Genomic DNA, 14,274 nt, shown 5'->3' with positions numbered 1-14,274 from the left:
AAATTACAACATTTCAATAAATTAAATGTTAAATTCAATCCTTCAATTCTCTGATGACACTGATCTACTTGCATAAGAAACAAAGCAAATGTTTTTCAATATTCAGTTCATGAGCTGAAAATAGATTCAACTGCTCCAACAGGAAGTGACATTTATACTGACGTGTACAAATACTTATCAAGTTAACAAAGATCTGCTGTTTTTTTTTTTATGTTTTAAGTCGCCGTTGATGGTTGTTTTGACTCTGTTGGTTTGGACTGTTGCTGAATGAATTGGAGTCTCAGTGAAAGACATGACAAACAAAACTTATTGGCTTCAATGTACGTACATTTATCAACATATTTAGATTTAAAAGAAGCTTAAAGTAATACCTGACATGAATATTTTAAATTAAATACATGCAGTCGGACAAAGAGGGCTATGAATACGAACCCCTTTGTTTTTATTATTTATTTTTATAGAATACATTTCCTGAGAAAAGGACAAGAGTTTTTTTTTGTATGAAACAGAAAAGTTAAATAAAGCTGCATTTTTATTGATGTAACCTTCGTCGTTTTGTTTAATTCAAGAAACTTAAATTTAAGATGAAGATTGTGTAGAAATCAGGCTCAGAGCTGCTGTGAAGGTCAAACATGCTAACTTCAAGTTTATTTTCTATAAATAAATGTTTTGTACACATTTGTGTATACGCAGTACAATTAATGAGGCCACATGTTTCTACTAATGTCTTCTGAACCAGTGGGCAACAGGTTGAGGGTTCAATTTCAGGCTGACCTGACATCCTTTTTCCTGATCATAAAACATGAATCAAAACTCCTCTTAGTCTTTAAACATGTTTACATGTATTTGTGTTGTGTTTCTCTGAGCCTTTCAGAATCTATGTTTTCATCACTGATCCTCTGTCTCACATCAATTGAATGCATCAGGGATGAGAGGGCCCTGACCAAGAAGGATGAACCAATAGCAAATGTTACAGAATAAGTCAGTGGTTGACTTTCTGTCTTCAAGTATTTCATTGGTCAACAGCTGCAGAATGATGAACTCAGCGAAGTTTGTGTGTTTCATGTCCTTCAGTTGAAGATGAACAAACACAAAAGTTCATTCAGGGAACAAGCCAAGAAAACATTGAGACAGAAGCAGTTGTTAGTGCTGTGATAGTCCCACATTCTGACCACATTCAACTTTGAAATATGTTGTTTTGTTTATCATTCATTTTGATTTAAAGTTGACGCTTGTTTGTTTATCATTACAATGATTTATTAAGATGATGTTTTTATAAAATACACAACATCTCTACTTTTTAAATTCTCTATTTGACAAGACTGAACTAATTACATTCATAAAATCACCATCACATAATGTATGAATATTTGAGGAATGTTTGTCTAAATTAAGATCTATTTGTTAAACACGATGACAAACACAACAATCATCAAAGAGTAAATCAAACATTCATGTTTAGTTCATATCATCAGAAATGTTTGAACAACTTACAGAACTTTGTTTGCAGCTTGAACCACCGGCAGAAGCCTCTCAAGAACCTCTACTGAAGCAGAGTATTTCTTCAGGTCAAACACGTCCAGATGTTCCTCTGAGGACAGTAAGATGAAGGCCAGGGCCGACCATTGAGCAGGAGACATTTGATCAGTGGAGAGACCTCCTGATCTCAGCTGCTGTTGGACCTCCTCCACCAGAGAAGTGTCCTTCACTTCATTCAGACAGTGGAACAGGTTGATGATTCTCTCTGGAGACACATCCTCACTTATCTTCCTCTTGATGAGCTTTGCTGTGTTGTGATTGGTCCAGGATCTACCTCCTGTCTGTGTCAACAAACCTGGAAGGAGACTCTGGCTGGTCTGCAGAGAAAGACCCAGAAGGAAACGCAGGAACAAGTCCAGATGTCCATTTGGACTTTTTAGAGTTTCATCTATTGCTGTCTGGTAGAACCTTTCTGTTTGACTTTTTTTTTTCAACAATCTTGAAAGTTTGAATTTTTGTTTTTCCAGCAGGTTGACTCCAGAGTTGATGAATGTCTGGTGGACGTGAAGAGCAGCCAGAAACTCCTGGACACTCAGGTGAATGTAGCAGAACACCTTGTCCTGGTACAGTCCTCTCTCTTCTCTGAAGATCTGTGTGAACACTCCTGAGTAAACTGAAGCTGCTGAGATGTCGATGTCACACTCTGTGAGGTCTGACTTATAGAAGATCAAGTTTCCTCTCTGCAGATGCTCAAAAGCCAGTTTTCCCAGAGACTCCACCATCTTCCTGCTCTCAGGATCCCAAACTGTGTCAGTCCAAGATCCTCCGTCGAACTTCAGCTTCTTGACTTTTAACTGAACCACCAGGAAGAGGATGTACATCTCAGTCAGGGTGTTGGGCAGCTGTCCTGTCTCTGTGATCTTCAACATGTCCAGAACTGTGGCAGTGATCCAGCAGAAGATCGGAATGTGACACATGATGTAGATGCTTTGTGACCTCCTGATGTGAGACATGATGCTGCTGGTCTGTTCCTCATCTCTGAACCTCTTCCTGAAGTACTCCTCCTTCTGGAGGTCATTGAACCCTCTGACCTCTGTCACCATGTCCACACACTCAGGAGGGATCTGATTGGCTGCTGCAGGTCGTGTGGTGATCCAGAGACGAGCTGAGGGAAGAAGATCCCCCCTGATGAGGTTTGTCAGCAGGACGTCTACTGAGGTGGACTCTGTAGCTTCTATCAGGGGCCGACTGTTGAGGAAGTCCAGAGGGAGTCGACACTCGTCCAGACCATCAAAGATGAACAGAACCTGGAGTCCTTCAAAGCTGCTGAGTCTGGATTCTCTGGTTTCAGGAAAGAAAAGATGAACTAGTTCCATCAAACTCAACTTCTTCTCTTTTAGCAGGTTCAGCTCTCTGAAGGTGAAAGGAAAAATGAGGTGGAAGTTCTGGTGGGCTTTGTCTTCAGCCCAGTCCAGAGTCAGCTTCTGGGTCAGGAGGGTCTTCCCAATGCCAGCCACGCCCTTCGTCAGCAGTGTTCTGATTGGTCGTTCTCTGTCAGGTAAGGCTTTAAAGAGGTCTTCTTGTCTGATGGTGGTTTCTGATCTGGTCTGGTTCCTGGTGGCTGATTCGATCTGTCGGACCTCGTGCTCCTGGTTGACCTGGTCTGTGCCCCCCTCAGTGATGTAGAGCTCAGTGAAGATCTCATTCAGAGGAGCAGAGTTTCCTGCTTTAGCGAACCCCTCAGACACACTGTGGAACTTCTTCTGCAGGCTCCTCTTCAGTCGTCCTCCACACTCTTCTGCAAGACTTCCTGAATGAAGACATAAGCCACACGAGTCAGAAGATTGTAGAAGGTGAAAATGGAGTAAAATTTTCAGATCTGATGAAATTGTTCTTCATCTTCATTTTGTTTGTTCATATGTTCTTACTGCTCCACAGACGCTCGGCCAGATCCTCCTCCTCCATGTCCTTCAGGAGATGAACTGTGATCTTCAGGAATTCTTCTCCGATGCTTCTCCACTTCTCATCTTCCTCCTCAGTCTGTGGAGTCTCTGGATTCACAAACCTCCAGACTCTCTTCAGCTCCTTCTGCATATAGTTGTAGAAGTTTCTCTCCAGTGACTGGAACAGAATCACAGAGAAGAAAGTCAGAGTGATAGTAGATCATCTTAAGAACCACAAAGACCAGAAACTTTAACTTGGATTCAGATGAATGATAATGAACAGAAGGAACCTCTAGGATGAGGACCTCCTCTAGTTTATGAACCTACCAGTCGTATGGTTTCCAGTTGTGAAGGATGTTGCTGACCAATGAGAAGCTCTGAGTTCTGATGGTCCACTCTGAGCAGAAGAGATGAAATCAGACTGTAAATAAACTCTTGTCGAGTTGAAGGTTCTGATCATAGGTAAACTAGAAGGTTCATTTAAAAACCCACATACAGGACCATCTCCATTAGAACTTAAATACTGTCAGGCCAAACTGTTTATTTTAAATATAATTTTATAAAAATGAGTCTTCTTGGTCTTATTATGGAAAGACTCAGAACAGTCTGTTTCTATCCTGGTATTCACCAGCTGAACCACTAGATGTCGTTGTTGTTGTTCTGGAGTAAAACTATCTGACGCTGCTTCTGGTTATGGTGCGAAGCTACGTAGACCAATGTGGAGCCGCTTCACCAAAACTTTGAATTAATGTTCAAAATTGTTTTCAATTTTGCCTCCTGACAGACTATCTGCTGACATGGCACCGAAACCAACCAAACAAACTCAAAATACAGTACGACGAAGAGCAAGCGTGCGGTGCTGCATGTGGAGCGACTACAGGTGGCGACGTCGTGAACGAGTCTGTATTGTCCGCCATTAAGTCGAAGAAAAAATAATGTGAGGTTTGATGGACAGCTTGGTGAAATACAAGGCTTGAAAACAAATTTATACGCAGTTAGTACTCGTGCTTGAGCGGTGAATAGAATCAGCGCTAACGACAACGTTGCATCACTGCTAGCTGAGAATGCTAACATGAAGGCTGCTATCGAGGCCCTGACTCTCAAAGTGGATGACATGGAGAACCGCAGCCAACGTTCCAATCTCTGTTTGATGGTTCTGCCGGAGAAGGGAGAGGGAGCGGATATGTGCTCATTTTTGGAGAAATGGCTTCCAGAAACTCTCGGAAATGGTGATCGAGAGGGCGACCGGATCGGCGGCGCTGTGGACCGGAGCGGAGTGGCACGACCAAGGACGGTCATGAAGTTTCTCAATTACGTGGATAAGGTTCAAGTCATGAAAGCAGCGAGACTGAGAGGGTCCCATACTCATCGAAAACCTTAATTTCCTGTTCTTCCCAGACATGTCTGCTCAATAAGATAATGTTTTCGACCAGGTGAAGAAAGACTTGGCGTCTCTTTCAATCTCTGATCCACACTATGGAATTATTCATCCAGTTACACTCTCTGGGAAGAGATACACCTTCGACACGGTCACGTCAGCGGAGCAGATCGTACGGGAGAAGAAAGGCAGTAACCAGAAACTGATGATTGATTTTTGACATTGTTCACATTTATTAGGTTTGTGGATGCTAACTACATGAATAACATTTGCAATTGTTTGGACTTGCAGGCGCGCATCGGTGGAGTTTGTTTTTTCTTCAAGACGCGCATATAACTCAGGAGGATGAACAAAGGGTGAGAACAAGATGGGTGAGGAGGTTTCTCTGCTTCTTTCAGCTCTCAGGCGAGAGGAGTCTTCACATTGGTACAATATCAGATATCTGAGACAATCTGACATTTTTTAAAAAGATTTAATTTAGTTTACGTTCATTAGACTAATAATGATAATCCTATCCTGCCTTTTTTTTTCTAGAAATGTGTTTCTTTCACTGGCAAATCTGACTGGACATTTTATTGTTGGGGGTGACTTGATTTGTGTTATTCAACCACAATTAGACCAATCTTCTGGAAATGCAACCTCACACGCTCGAACAAGAAAGGAAATTCTACGATTTACAAATGACTTCAACCTGAAAGATATTTGGAGGAGCCTGCATCCCAGCCAAATAATGTACTTTTGTTATTCTAGCACCCATCAAACATTCTCTAGAATGTATTATTATTTAATTTAGGCAGATCTACAACATATGATCACCAGGTGTTGGTATGATAGTATAATTATTTCAGACCATGCATCGAGTTCTTTTTCCATTAAATTCCCAGATATTTCATACCAAACTCCAAGGTGGCGCCTGCAGGCAACTTGGCTCAGAGACCCAGAATTCATAAGATTTGTTGATACACAGATTGATATCTATTTTGAAAATAATACAGATCAGACATCTGCTTCAGTGAGGTGGGAGCATTTAAAGCTTTATTAAGAGGCCAGATGATCAGATTTACAAGCCATTAATATGAGACAGACAGACTTGAAAAATCTATAAAAGAAATTCAAATTCAACTCTTCCAAACATTTAACAGGCAGCTAATGTCTGATCTTCATCAATTAAAAACTATCCGACACTTCCGCGATCACAGTCAAGCCATCAGATGCTAGATTTGTAGTGCGTGTAATGACAGAACATTACAGTAGCAGTGAAGCGTGAAAGAAATGTCTGTGTTTACGAAGCCCCCGATATGTTTTCAAGTTCATGCGCTGATGGCGTCACTTGTCCGAATGGATCATGACTAGAACCAACAGCTTTAAACCAGGAGTTCGGGGATTGAGCCTCGCCTCGGTGTTGATGTTAATAACTGTTCTTTTTTTATTGTAGTGTTGCTACAGCAGCAAACTTACCATCCATTCACTTATTTATTTGTGTTCAGTGTTATTGAGGAGATCGTTATTTTCTGATAATTCTCTTGTGAAAAGCTTCAGATAAATGCATGTATACAAGCCAGGCTCTGGTTCAGTTTGTGGAGGTGCGCTCGGTTTGCTCACCCAGTTGTCCAGGAGGTATTATGGGCTCACATAAGTTTAGGGTCTGCAACCTCAAAAAAAGAAGACACTGCTATGTGAAGTTGTGGCACAATTGGAGTCGAGTGTTTTTAACTCCACACTTTTAACTGACTTTAATGCAAATTTGGAATTACAGAAAGACACTTAAAAAGCCTCAACAACATTCTACTCTGTAAGTTAATAATACAGTAGTCTAACAAATCTTAACAATTCTAAGGTAGAACATTCTTCAGAATAAACTACCTGGTGTCAATTATGTGAGAATATAAATTATTGATAAACAAAAAGAAACAAATCGAGAGGAAGCCTATTTTGTAATGTTAATTATTAGTTAAAATGATGCCTCTCGTTGTTGGCTAATAGCAAAAATATATAAATAATGTTTCAACACTGAACAAAAATTAATAAGTGAAAAAAAAAAAAACACTATAAAAAACAACAACAGGTAAATATAAATAACTTTGTACTTTCACACACAGAATCTTTAGAAGTTTTACAAATCTATTTTTGTTTTGTACATTAAAATTATTTATTTACAAATATAAATGTGTTGTCAATACAAAATGAAAGTTACAAATATTAATTTTACATTTGTGGATATCACAACACACGTGCAACCATTGAATGTTTGCAGATCACCCTCTGAACAGTTACAAATATTAGTGAGACAAAAATAGCTCCGTAACCCATGAGGTTTTTAATTGTGTCTTCGTCTCCCCCTGCTGGTGTTAGGAATGAAGTAAAGTTCTCTGGTTTAATGTGTGTATGAACCTGGTAGACTCACACTTGTTGACTCTCACCTCACACCTGGAGACTCTTCACTTCCTCTGAAGTCGATCCCTATATACATTGAAGCATCACTCTTCAGAGACACACAGCAGGGTTCTGGTCCAGATCTTGGTCCAGGTCCAGCAGGTTCTTGCTGCTGCTTTGATCTTGAACACAAAAGTAGAATGAGTGAAAATGAAGACATGGAGGACAATCTTGCAGGTCCTTGTCTCACCTCTGAACAACTTAACTATATTATTAACACTTGGACATGACCATTGAATTTACATTTTCTTCTTGGAATGTGCAGGGCTTGAATAAACTTGTCAAGCTAAAACAGGTGATGAGAAATATCATAAAGGTAGTTTTTCTTCAAGAGACGCATATAACTCAGGAGGATGACCGAAGGGTGAGAACAAGATGGTTGGGGGGTTTCTCTGCTTGTTTCAGCTCTCAGGCGAGAGGAGTCGTCACATTGGTATACAAGTCAGTGCCATTTCAATTGATCAAGGTCACGGAGGATCGTTTTGAAACATTTAACAGGCAGCTAATGTCTGAACTTCATTAATTAAAAAATAGGTACAATCTTCTGTCAACTAATATTGAAACAGAAAGTTTAATGAGATTAAAACAGTCTTACGATGATCAAGGTGAGAAGGTAGAGAAGATACTAGATTGGTGAATTAAACGAGCACAAGCAGAAAGATCAAATAACTCAATCCAGTTGAATAACGGTGTGACAACCTCCAATCCAAAAGAGATTAATGAAAGCTTCTTAGATTTTTACCAAAATGTAATATTCGTCCCAATATTCTAACACGGCTCCAGATTTACAAAAAGACTTCCTCTACTCACTTGAAATTCTTGGATTTGAACTCACAGAACACATTAAAGGACCTGCAAGTTCATGAGATCTCTGACACAATATCTAACCTGATGGAATCCCTATTGAAGTGTATAAAATATTTAAAGATACGTTGATTTCACCCCTTTTAGATTTTTTTCAGGAGTCCCTCAATTATCTTGCTAAACACTACAATAATTACTCTTGTACTGTTATTCAACCTCAATTAGACCGATCTTCTTGAAATGCAACCTCACACGCTCGAACAAGAAAGGAAATTCTACGATTTACAAATGACTTCATCCTGAAAGATATTTGGAGGAGCCTGCATCCCAGCCAAATAATGTACTTTTGTTATTCTAGCACCCATCAAACATTCTCTAGAATTTATTATTATTTAATTTAGGCAGATCTACAACATATGATCACCAGGTGTTGGTATGATAGTATAATTATTTCAGACCATGCATCGAGTTCTTTTTCCATTAAATTCCCAGATATTTCATACCAAACTCCAAGGTGGCGTCTGCAGGCAACTTGGCTCAGAGACCCAGAATTCATAAGATTGGTTGATGCACAGATTGATATCTATTTTGAAAACAATACAGATCAGACATCTGCTTCAGTGAGGTGGGAGCATTTAAAGCTTTATTAAGAGGCCAGATGATCAGATTTACAAGCCATTAATATGAGACAGACAGACTTGAAAAATCTATAAAAGAAATTCAAATTCAACTCTTCCAAACATTTAACAGGCAGCTAATGTCTGATCTTCATCAATTAAAAACTATCCGACACTTCCGCGATCACAGTCAAGCCATCAGACGCTAGATTTGTAGTGCGTGTAATGACAGAACATTACAGTAGCAGTGAAGCGTGAAAGAAATGTCTGTGTTTACGAAGCCCCCGATATGTTTTCAAGTTCATGCCCCGATGGCGTCACTTGTCCAAATGGATCATGACTAGAACCAACAGCTTTAAACCAGGAGTTCGGGGATTGAGCCTCGCCTCGGTGTTGATGTTAATAACTGTTCTTTTTTTTATTGTAGTGTTGCTACAGCAGCAAACTTACCATCCATTCACTTATTTATTTGTGTTATTTTCTGATAATTCTCTTGTGAAAAGCTTCAGATAAATGCATGTATACAAGCCAGGCTTTGGTTCAGTTTGTGGAGGTGCGCTCGGTTTGCTCACCCAGTTGTCCAGGAGAGGTATTATGGGCTCACATAAGTTTAAGGTCTGCAACCTCAAAAAAGAAGACGCTGCTATGTGAAGTTGTGGCACAATTGGAGTCGAGTGTTTTTAACTCCACACTTTTAACTGACCTTAATGCAAATTTGGAATTCCAGAAAGTCACGTAACAAGCCTCAACAGCATTCTACTCTGTTAGTTAATAATACAGTAGTCTAACAAATCTTAACAATTCTAAGGTAGAACATTCTTCAGAATAAACTACCTGGTGTCAATCATGTGAGAATATAAATTATTGATAAACAAAAAGAAACAAATCGAGAGGTAGCCTATTTTGTAATGTTAATTATTAGTTAAAATGATGCCTCTCGTTGTTGGCTAATGGCAAAAATATATAAATAATGTTTCAACACTGAACAAAAATGAATAAGTGAAAAATAAAAACTCTATAAAAAACAACAATAGGTAAATATAAATCACTTTGTACTTTCACACACAGAATTTTTAGAAGTTTTACAAATGTATTTTTGTTTTGTACATTAAAATTATATATTTACAAATACAAATGTGCTGTCAATACAGAATGAAAGTTACAAATATTAATTTTACATTTGTGGATATCACAACACACGTGCAACCATTGAATGTTTGCAGATCACCCTCTGAACAGTTACAAATATTAGTGAGACAAAAATAGCCCGTAACCCATGAGTTTTTTAATTGTGTCTTCGTCTCCCCCTGCTGGTGTTAGGAATGAAGTAAAGTTCTCTGGTTTAATGTGTGTATGAACCTTGTAGACTCACACTTGTTCACTCTCACCTCACACCTGGAGACTCTTCACTTCCTCTGAAGTCGATCCCTATATACATTGAAGCATCACTCTTCAGAGACACACAGCAGGGTTCTGGTCCAGATCTTGGTCCAGGTCCAGCAGGTTTTTGCTGCTGCTTTGATCTTGAACACAGAAGTAGATCGAGTGAGAATGAAGACATGGAGGACAATCTTGCAGGTCCTTGTCTCACCTCTGAGTGCTGGTCTGTTCATCGTGCTCCTCACACTGAGGGTATTTAAAGGAGTCTCTGTCCTCACCATGAGTCCCAGCAGAGTCTTCACCTTCACACAAACACACTCATGACATTCTTGTCAACATCAAAGGTTGTTCTCGCCTCATAGTGTAAAAACTATAATCAATAGTTTCATAATGTCCTGTTTTCATTAGAGGAAAACAGATTTTACTTCACATGTTCTGCGCCCTCTACAGGCAGGGTTGGATGGATGGTGTTTTTTAAACAAGTGTCAGGTCAGACAGATCTGCTCCTCAGCAGAGGTATCTTCTATCCACAGACGCAGATGGAACTATGAAACGAGGCGTCCACTATCCAGCATTAGCAGCTTCTCTGCTCGGTAAAATCTCTGTCCACACTGAGATCTCAGTCTTATTGGTCCTTGTTTTTGAGCCATTAGAACAAATCTTCCTAAAGAAAGTCCAGCCCTTTTCTTCAACCCCTCCTGTCGGCACTCACCTGAAGGACCAGACCATCTCATCAGCTCCACCTGCCTGCAATTATTGAAGGAGAACAATAGGCTGCTTGGAGCTACAATCTGCAGTGATGATGATGATGATGATGATGATGATGATGATGATGATGATAGTCAGATCGCCTCTGAGCTTCATTAGAATTTGTGGCTCACCTGCTCAACACATGCACTTATTCTTACTATGTTTTTAAAATGAAAGTGTTTTCTTTGCATCTAGTTATTATGTGATGGTGTATTTATATAAGTGTGTTTTTAAGGATATAGCTCCGATCACGTGATCATATGAAGGAAACTGGCTTTAGCTGCTTTCATTCTGCAGCTTCACTTTGATATAACTGACGTGATGTTGTTTCACAAGAACGTCTGTGACTCTCGTAGAGAAGACGGTGCACGTCACATGAATAGTTATTGCACCGATTGCTTCTCTTTCGGTAGATCGCGACCGACTGTAAGGCACCTCTGGTCTATATTAACAATACACACTCACATGATTACACTCCCAGTCACTACAACAGCACAGACACAAGATAATGGTATTTTATTTGCTGATAAAGAATATTTATAGACAAATTAGTCACTGGTCTTCTGATCAGAACGAACCAAACAAGACACTGATCAACTCCTTCTGACGCTGTTATAAAGGGTTGCACTGGAATAAAAGCTTGTGACTCATGAAACCGGACTTTCTTGTTAGACTGTTACCAAGCCTTGTGTTCTGGTTCATTGTCAAGATTTTAATTACTGTACGTGCTTTCATTTCTCTCCTGCAGGGAATCCTGTCTGGGCAGTTTCAGTGTATCTGCCAATCAAACAAGGTCTGAATCATCTGTTGTGTGGAGTCCCTCAAGGTTCTGTTGGACATAACTCAGATTATTGTTCCTGATGATAAGGTTCCAGTGGTTCCGCGCATATACTACCGTACCAGGGGAGGAAAATACTTCCAGACTGTTGCTCCTAAGCTTTGGAACGATCTTCCTCTGTGTTTGATGATCTACTGACTCCTTCAAGAAACATCTTAAAAGATTCTTATTTGTGCTTTTCCCTGATTTTCTGGGACTCCTGTGTTTTTCTTACGTGTCTTGATCCTTTAAAGTATATATTTTAACTGAGTATTGTTTTTGATTGGCAAAGCGCTTTGTGACCCTGGTCTGGAAAGATCTTTACAAATAACCTTTTCTTACTTACTTATTATTGTTCTTGTTTTTTCCAAATTGCGTGAAATGCCTGGAAACAACTCCATATACATCATGTTGTTTTAATAAATAAAGATCATTAATCAAGTGAATGAGAAACATATTTTTAAGTTTGCAAATAATTTATTATCCACTTGTGTATCTACAAACGTGTTTATCTTCGATCAATATTGATATTAATGTGTCTCTGATAAACATGGATACGAGCAACATAGGACACCTTCAAACCTGTCAGGAAGTCAAGTTTCACACCATTATTATTCTCGATACATATGAAATCTGCTGCACACACACTGAAAGAGACTAGAGCTCCGATTGGCTGATGTGCACGTCATATAAATGAATTGCGCTGAATGATTCTCTTCTATTTTCTTATATCATATTTTATTATGTCTCGACTCGACCGGTAGATTGCGACCGACTATAAGGTACTTCTGGTCTATATTTTTAATACACACTCACATGATCACACTCACAGTCACTACAACATCACAGACACACAATAATGGTCTATTATTTGCTGATAAAGAATATTTATAGACAAATTACTCACAGTGGTTGAAAAAGACTAGATTCTTCAAAACTGCCTCATCAGGAAGTTAAACAAATATGCACGCACACAAACACACCCAAGCACACACACGCACTTGTTTAAGCACAGACACAAATATACATACAAAACAAATACTCACATGCAAAAACACACAAAAATACAAAGTATACAGACACACACACACACACAAATGTCAGGTGTTTAAATGTGGTAAGATTCAGATTTTCTGTGTCATCATTTCTAGATTTAGCTGCAGTTGTTTGTGAAAACATCAACATGGATCGTCTCGTTGTGATTCATTTCATTTCATCAACTGCTGACTTGTGTGGAGAGTCAGAGTCACTGACCTGTCTGCAGCTTTCTTCTTCTCTGTGGACTCAGGTCCATGTTGGATCAGAATTCAGCTTCTTCTGACCAGAACTTACGCTCCTTCCTCCTTCCTCCTAGAACTCCTTCTGACGCTGGTATAAAGGGTTAGACTGAAATAAAAGTATGAAACCGGTCTTTCTTGTTAGACTGTTACCAAGCCTTGTGTTCTGGTTCATTGTCAAGATTTTATTTTTTACTGGTATGTGCTTTCATTTCTCTCCTGCAGGGAGACAAGACGAACAAAACACAAGATGAACCCCTTTATCTTCTTAACCATGGTTCTACAAATGGTTCTTTCTGTTTAGTCATTTATTGTTATTGCAACTAGTACAACTAGAATAAAATGATGTACTATCCACAGCAGGGGGCAGTACACTTCTTAGTTTCTAAGTGAAAAGGTTCAGAATGTAAGGCTGGTTTTAAAGCCACAAATGCTTCTTCAGCCTCCACATCCCGTTCTTACTTGGAGAAGTAGGATGTGGTGCCAGCTTGTCTTATCAGTTCTCTTAAAGGTATCCTTAATGAGACATAATCAGGGATGAAGTTCTTGCTGTAATTGGTCAGTCCCAGGAATTTCATCATATCTTTTACAGATGATGTGACAGAATTGTGGTCCTTTGATTAGGAGTGAGTGTGAGACCTGTGCTCGTCATCATCCTCCCAAGAAATGTTACAGAGGAGTGGACACACTGTAACTTTGATTTGGACACTTTAAATCCATGCTGGAAAGTGTGGAAAAACGTTGCGCAGTGGCCTTGGCGCATATCTGGTGTAGGTGTATTGCTGTTCCTTGGTATGTGAATGCAAATATCTTCTGTGAGTCTTCATCAAGTGGGACGCAGAAAAATGCATTACTGAAGTCCGCCACAGTAAAAAACTGGTGTTTAGGTGCAAGACCTGCCATGAGTGTGTAAGGATTAGGTGTGTCCCATGTGGTAGTGACAACTGCACCGTTCACCTTTCTCCAGTCTTAGACGATCAGGTTTCTTGACTGGTAAAATGGGTGTGTTCCAGTCAGAGCATGTTGGTATTAACACACCATCATTTATTAACCCTTTAGTGGTTGGTTTCATGCCTTCCTCTTGCTGTGAGGAACGAGGATATTATTATTATGGATGAAATGTTAAGTTGGAAGCCACACATCACACATTTAAAATGTAAGTTGGCCAGAAGCGTCTCCATACTATGGAAGGCCAAGAAAATAGTAAATCAAAAAGCACTCCATATTTTGTATTGCGCACTAATCTCTCCACACCTTCAATACTGCGCTGAGATCTGGGGTAATACATACAAGTGTTCCACACAATCCTTGCTAATACATCAGAAAAGAGCTCTGCGAATCTAATGTTACACCAGCTACAGGGCACACACAAATCAGTTATAAATAAAATCCAACA

The 14,274-nt window shown here is 39.5% G+C and overlaps 1 protein-coding gene across 13 annotated transcripts in view; it reads right to left on the bottom strand.

Moving 5' to 3' along the window:
* LOC148085274 (uncharacterized) overlaps positions 1-12,974 on the bottom strand; it is a 78,640-nt gene extending 65,666 nt beyond the window's left edge. For 12 of the 13 annotated variants that reach the window (XM_087783426.1, XM_087783428.1, XM_087783431.1 and 9 more), the window contains exons 1-7: positions 12,856-12,974; positions 10,246-10,336; positions 10,043-10,177; positions 7,221-7,355; positions 3,750-3,819; positions 3,408-3,600; positions 1,495-3,289 (exon numbers count right to left, since the gene is read on the bottom strand). In XM_087783426.1, the coding sequence (XP_087639552.1) occupies positions 1,495-3,289; positions 3,408-3,600; positions 3,750-3,819; positions 7,221-7,355; positions 10,043-10,177; positions 10,246-10,336; positions 12,856-12,895 (2,459 nt within the window). In that variant the 5' untranslated portion in view covers positions 12,896-12,974. The remainder of the gene's footprint in view (positions 1-1,494; positions 3,290-3,407; positions 3,601-3,749; positions 3,820-7,220; positions 7,356-10,042; positions 10,178-10,245; positions 10,337-12,855) is intronic. The other variant, XM_087783427.1, reaches the window with a different exon arrangement.
* Positions 12,975-14,274: the final 1,300 nt, after the last annotated feature.

Source organism: Callionymus lyra, chromosome 2 (assembly GCF_982586985.1).
Source record: "Callionymus lyra chromosome 2, fCalLyr1.hap1.1, whole genome shotgun sequence".
NCBI classification, from domain to species: Eukaryota; Metazoa; Chordata; class Actinopteri; order Syngnathiformes; family Callionymidae; genus Callionymus; species Callionymus lyra.
The sequence above is the reverse complement of the archived record's forward strand: the minus strand, read 5'-3'. Positions and strand labels throughout refer to the sequence as shown.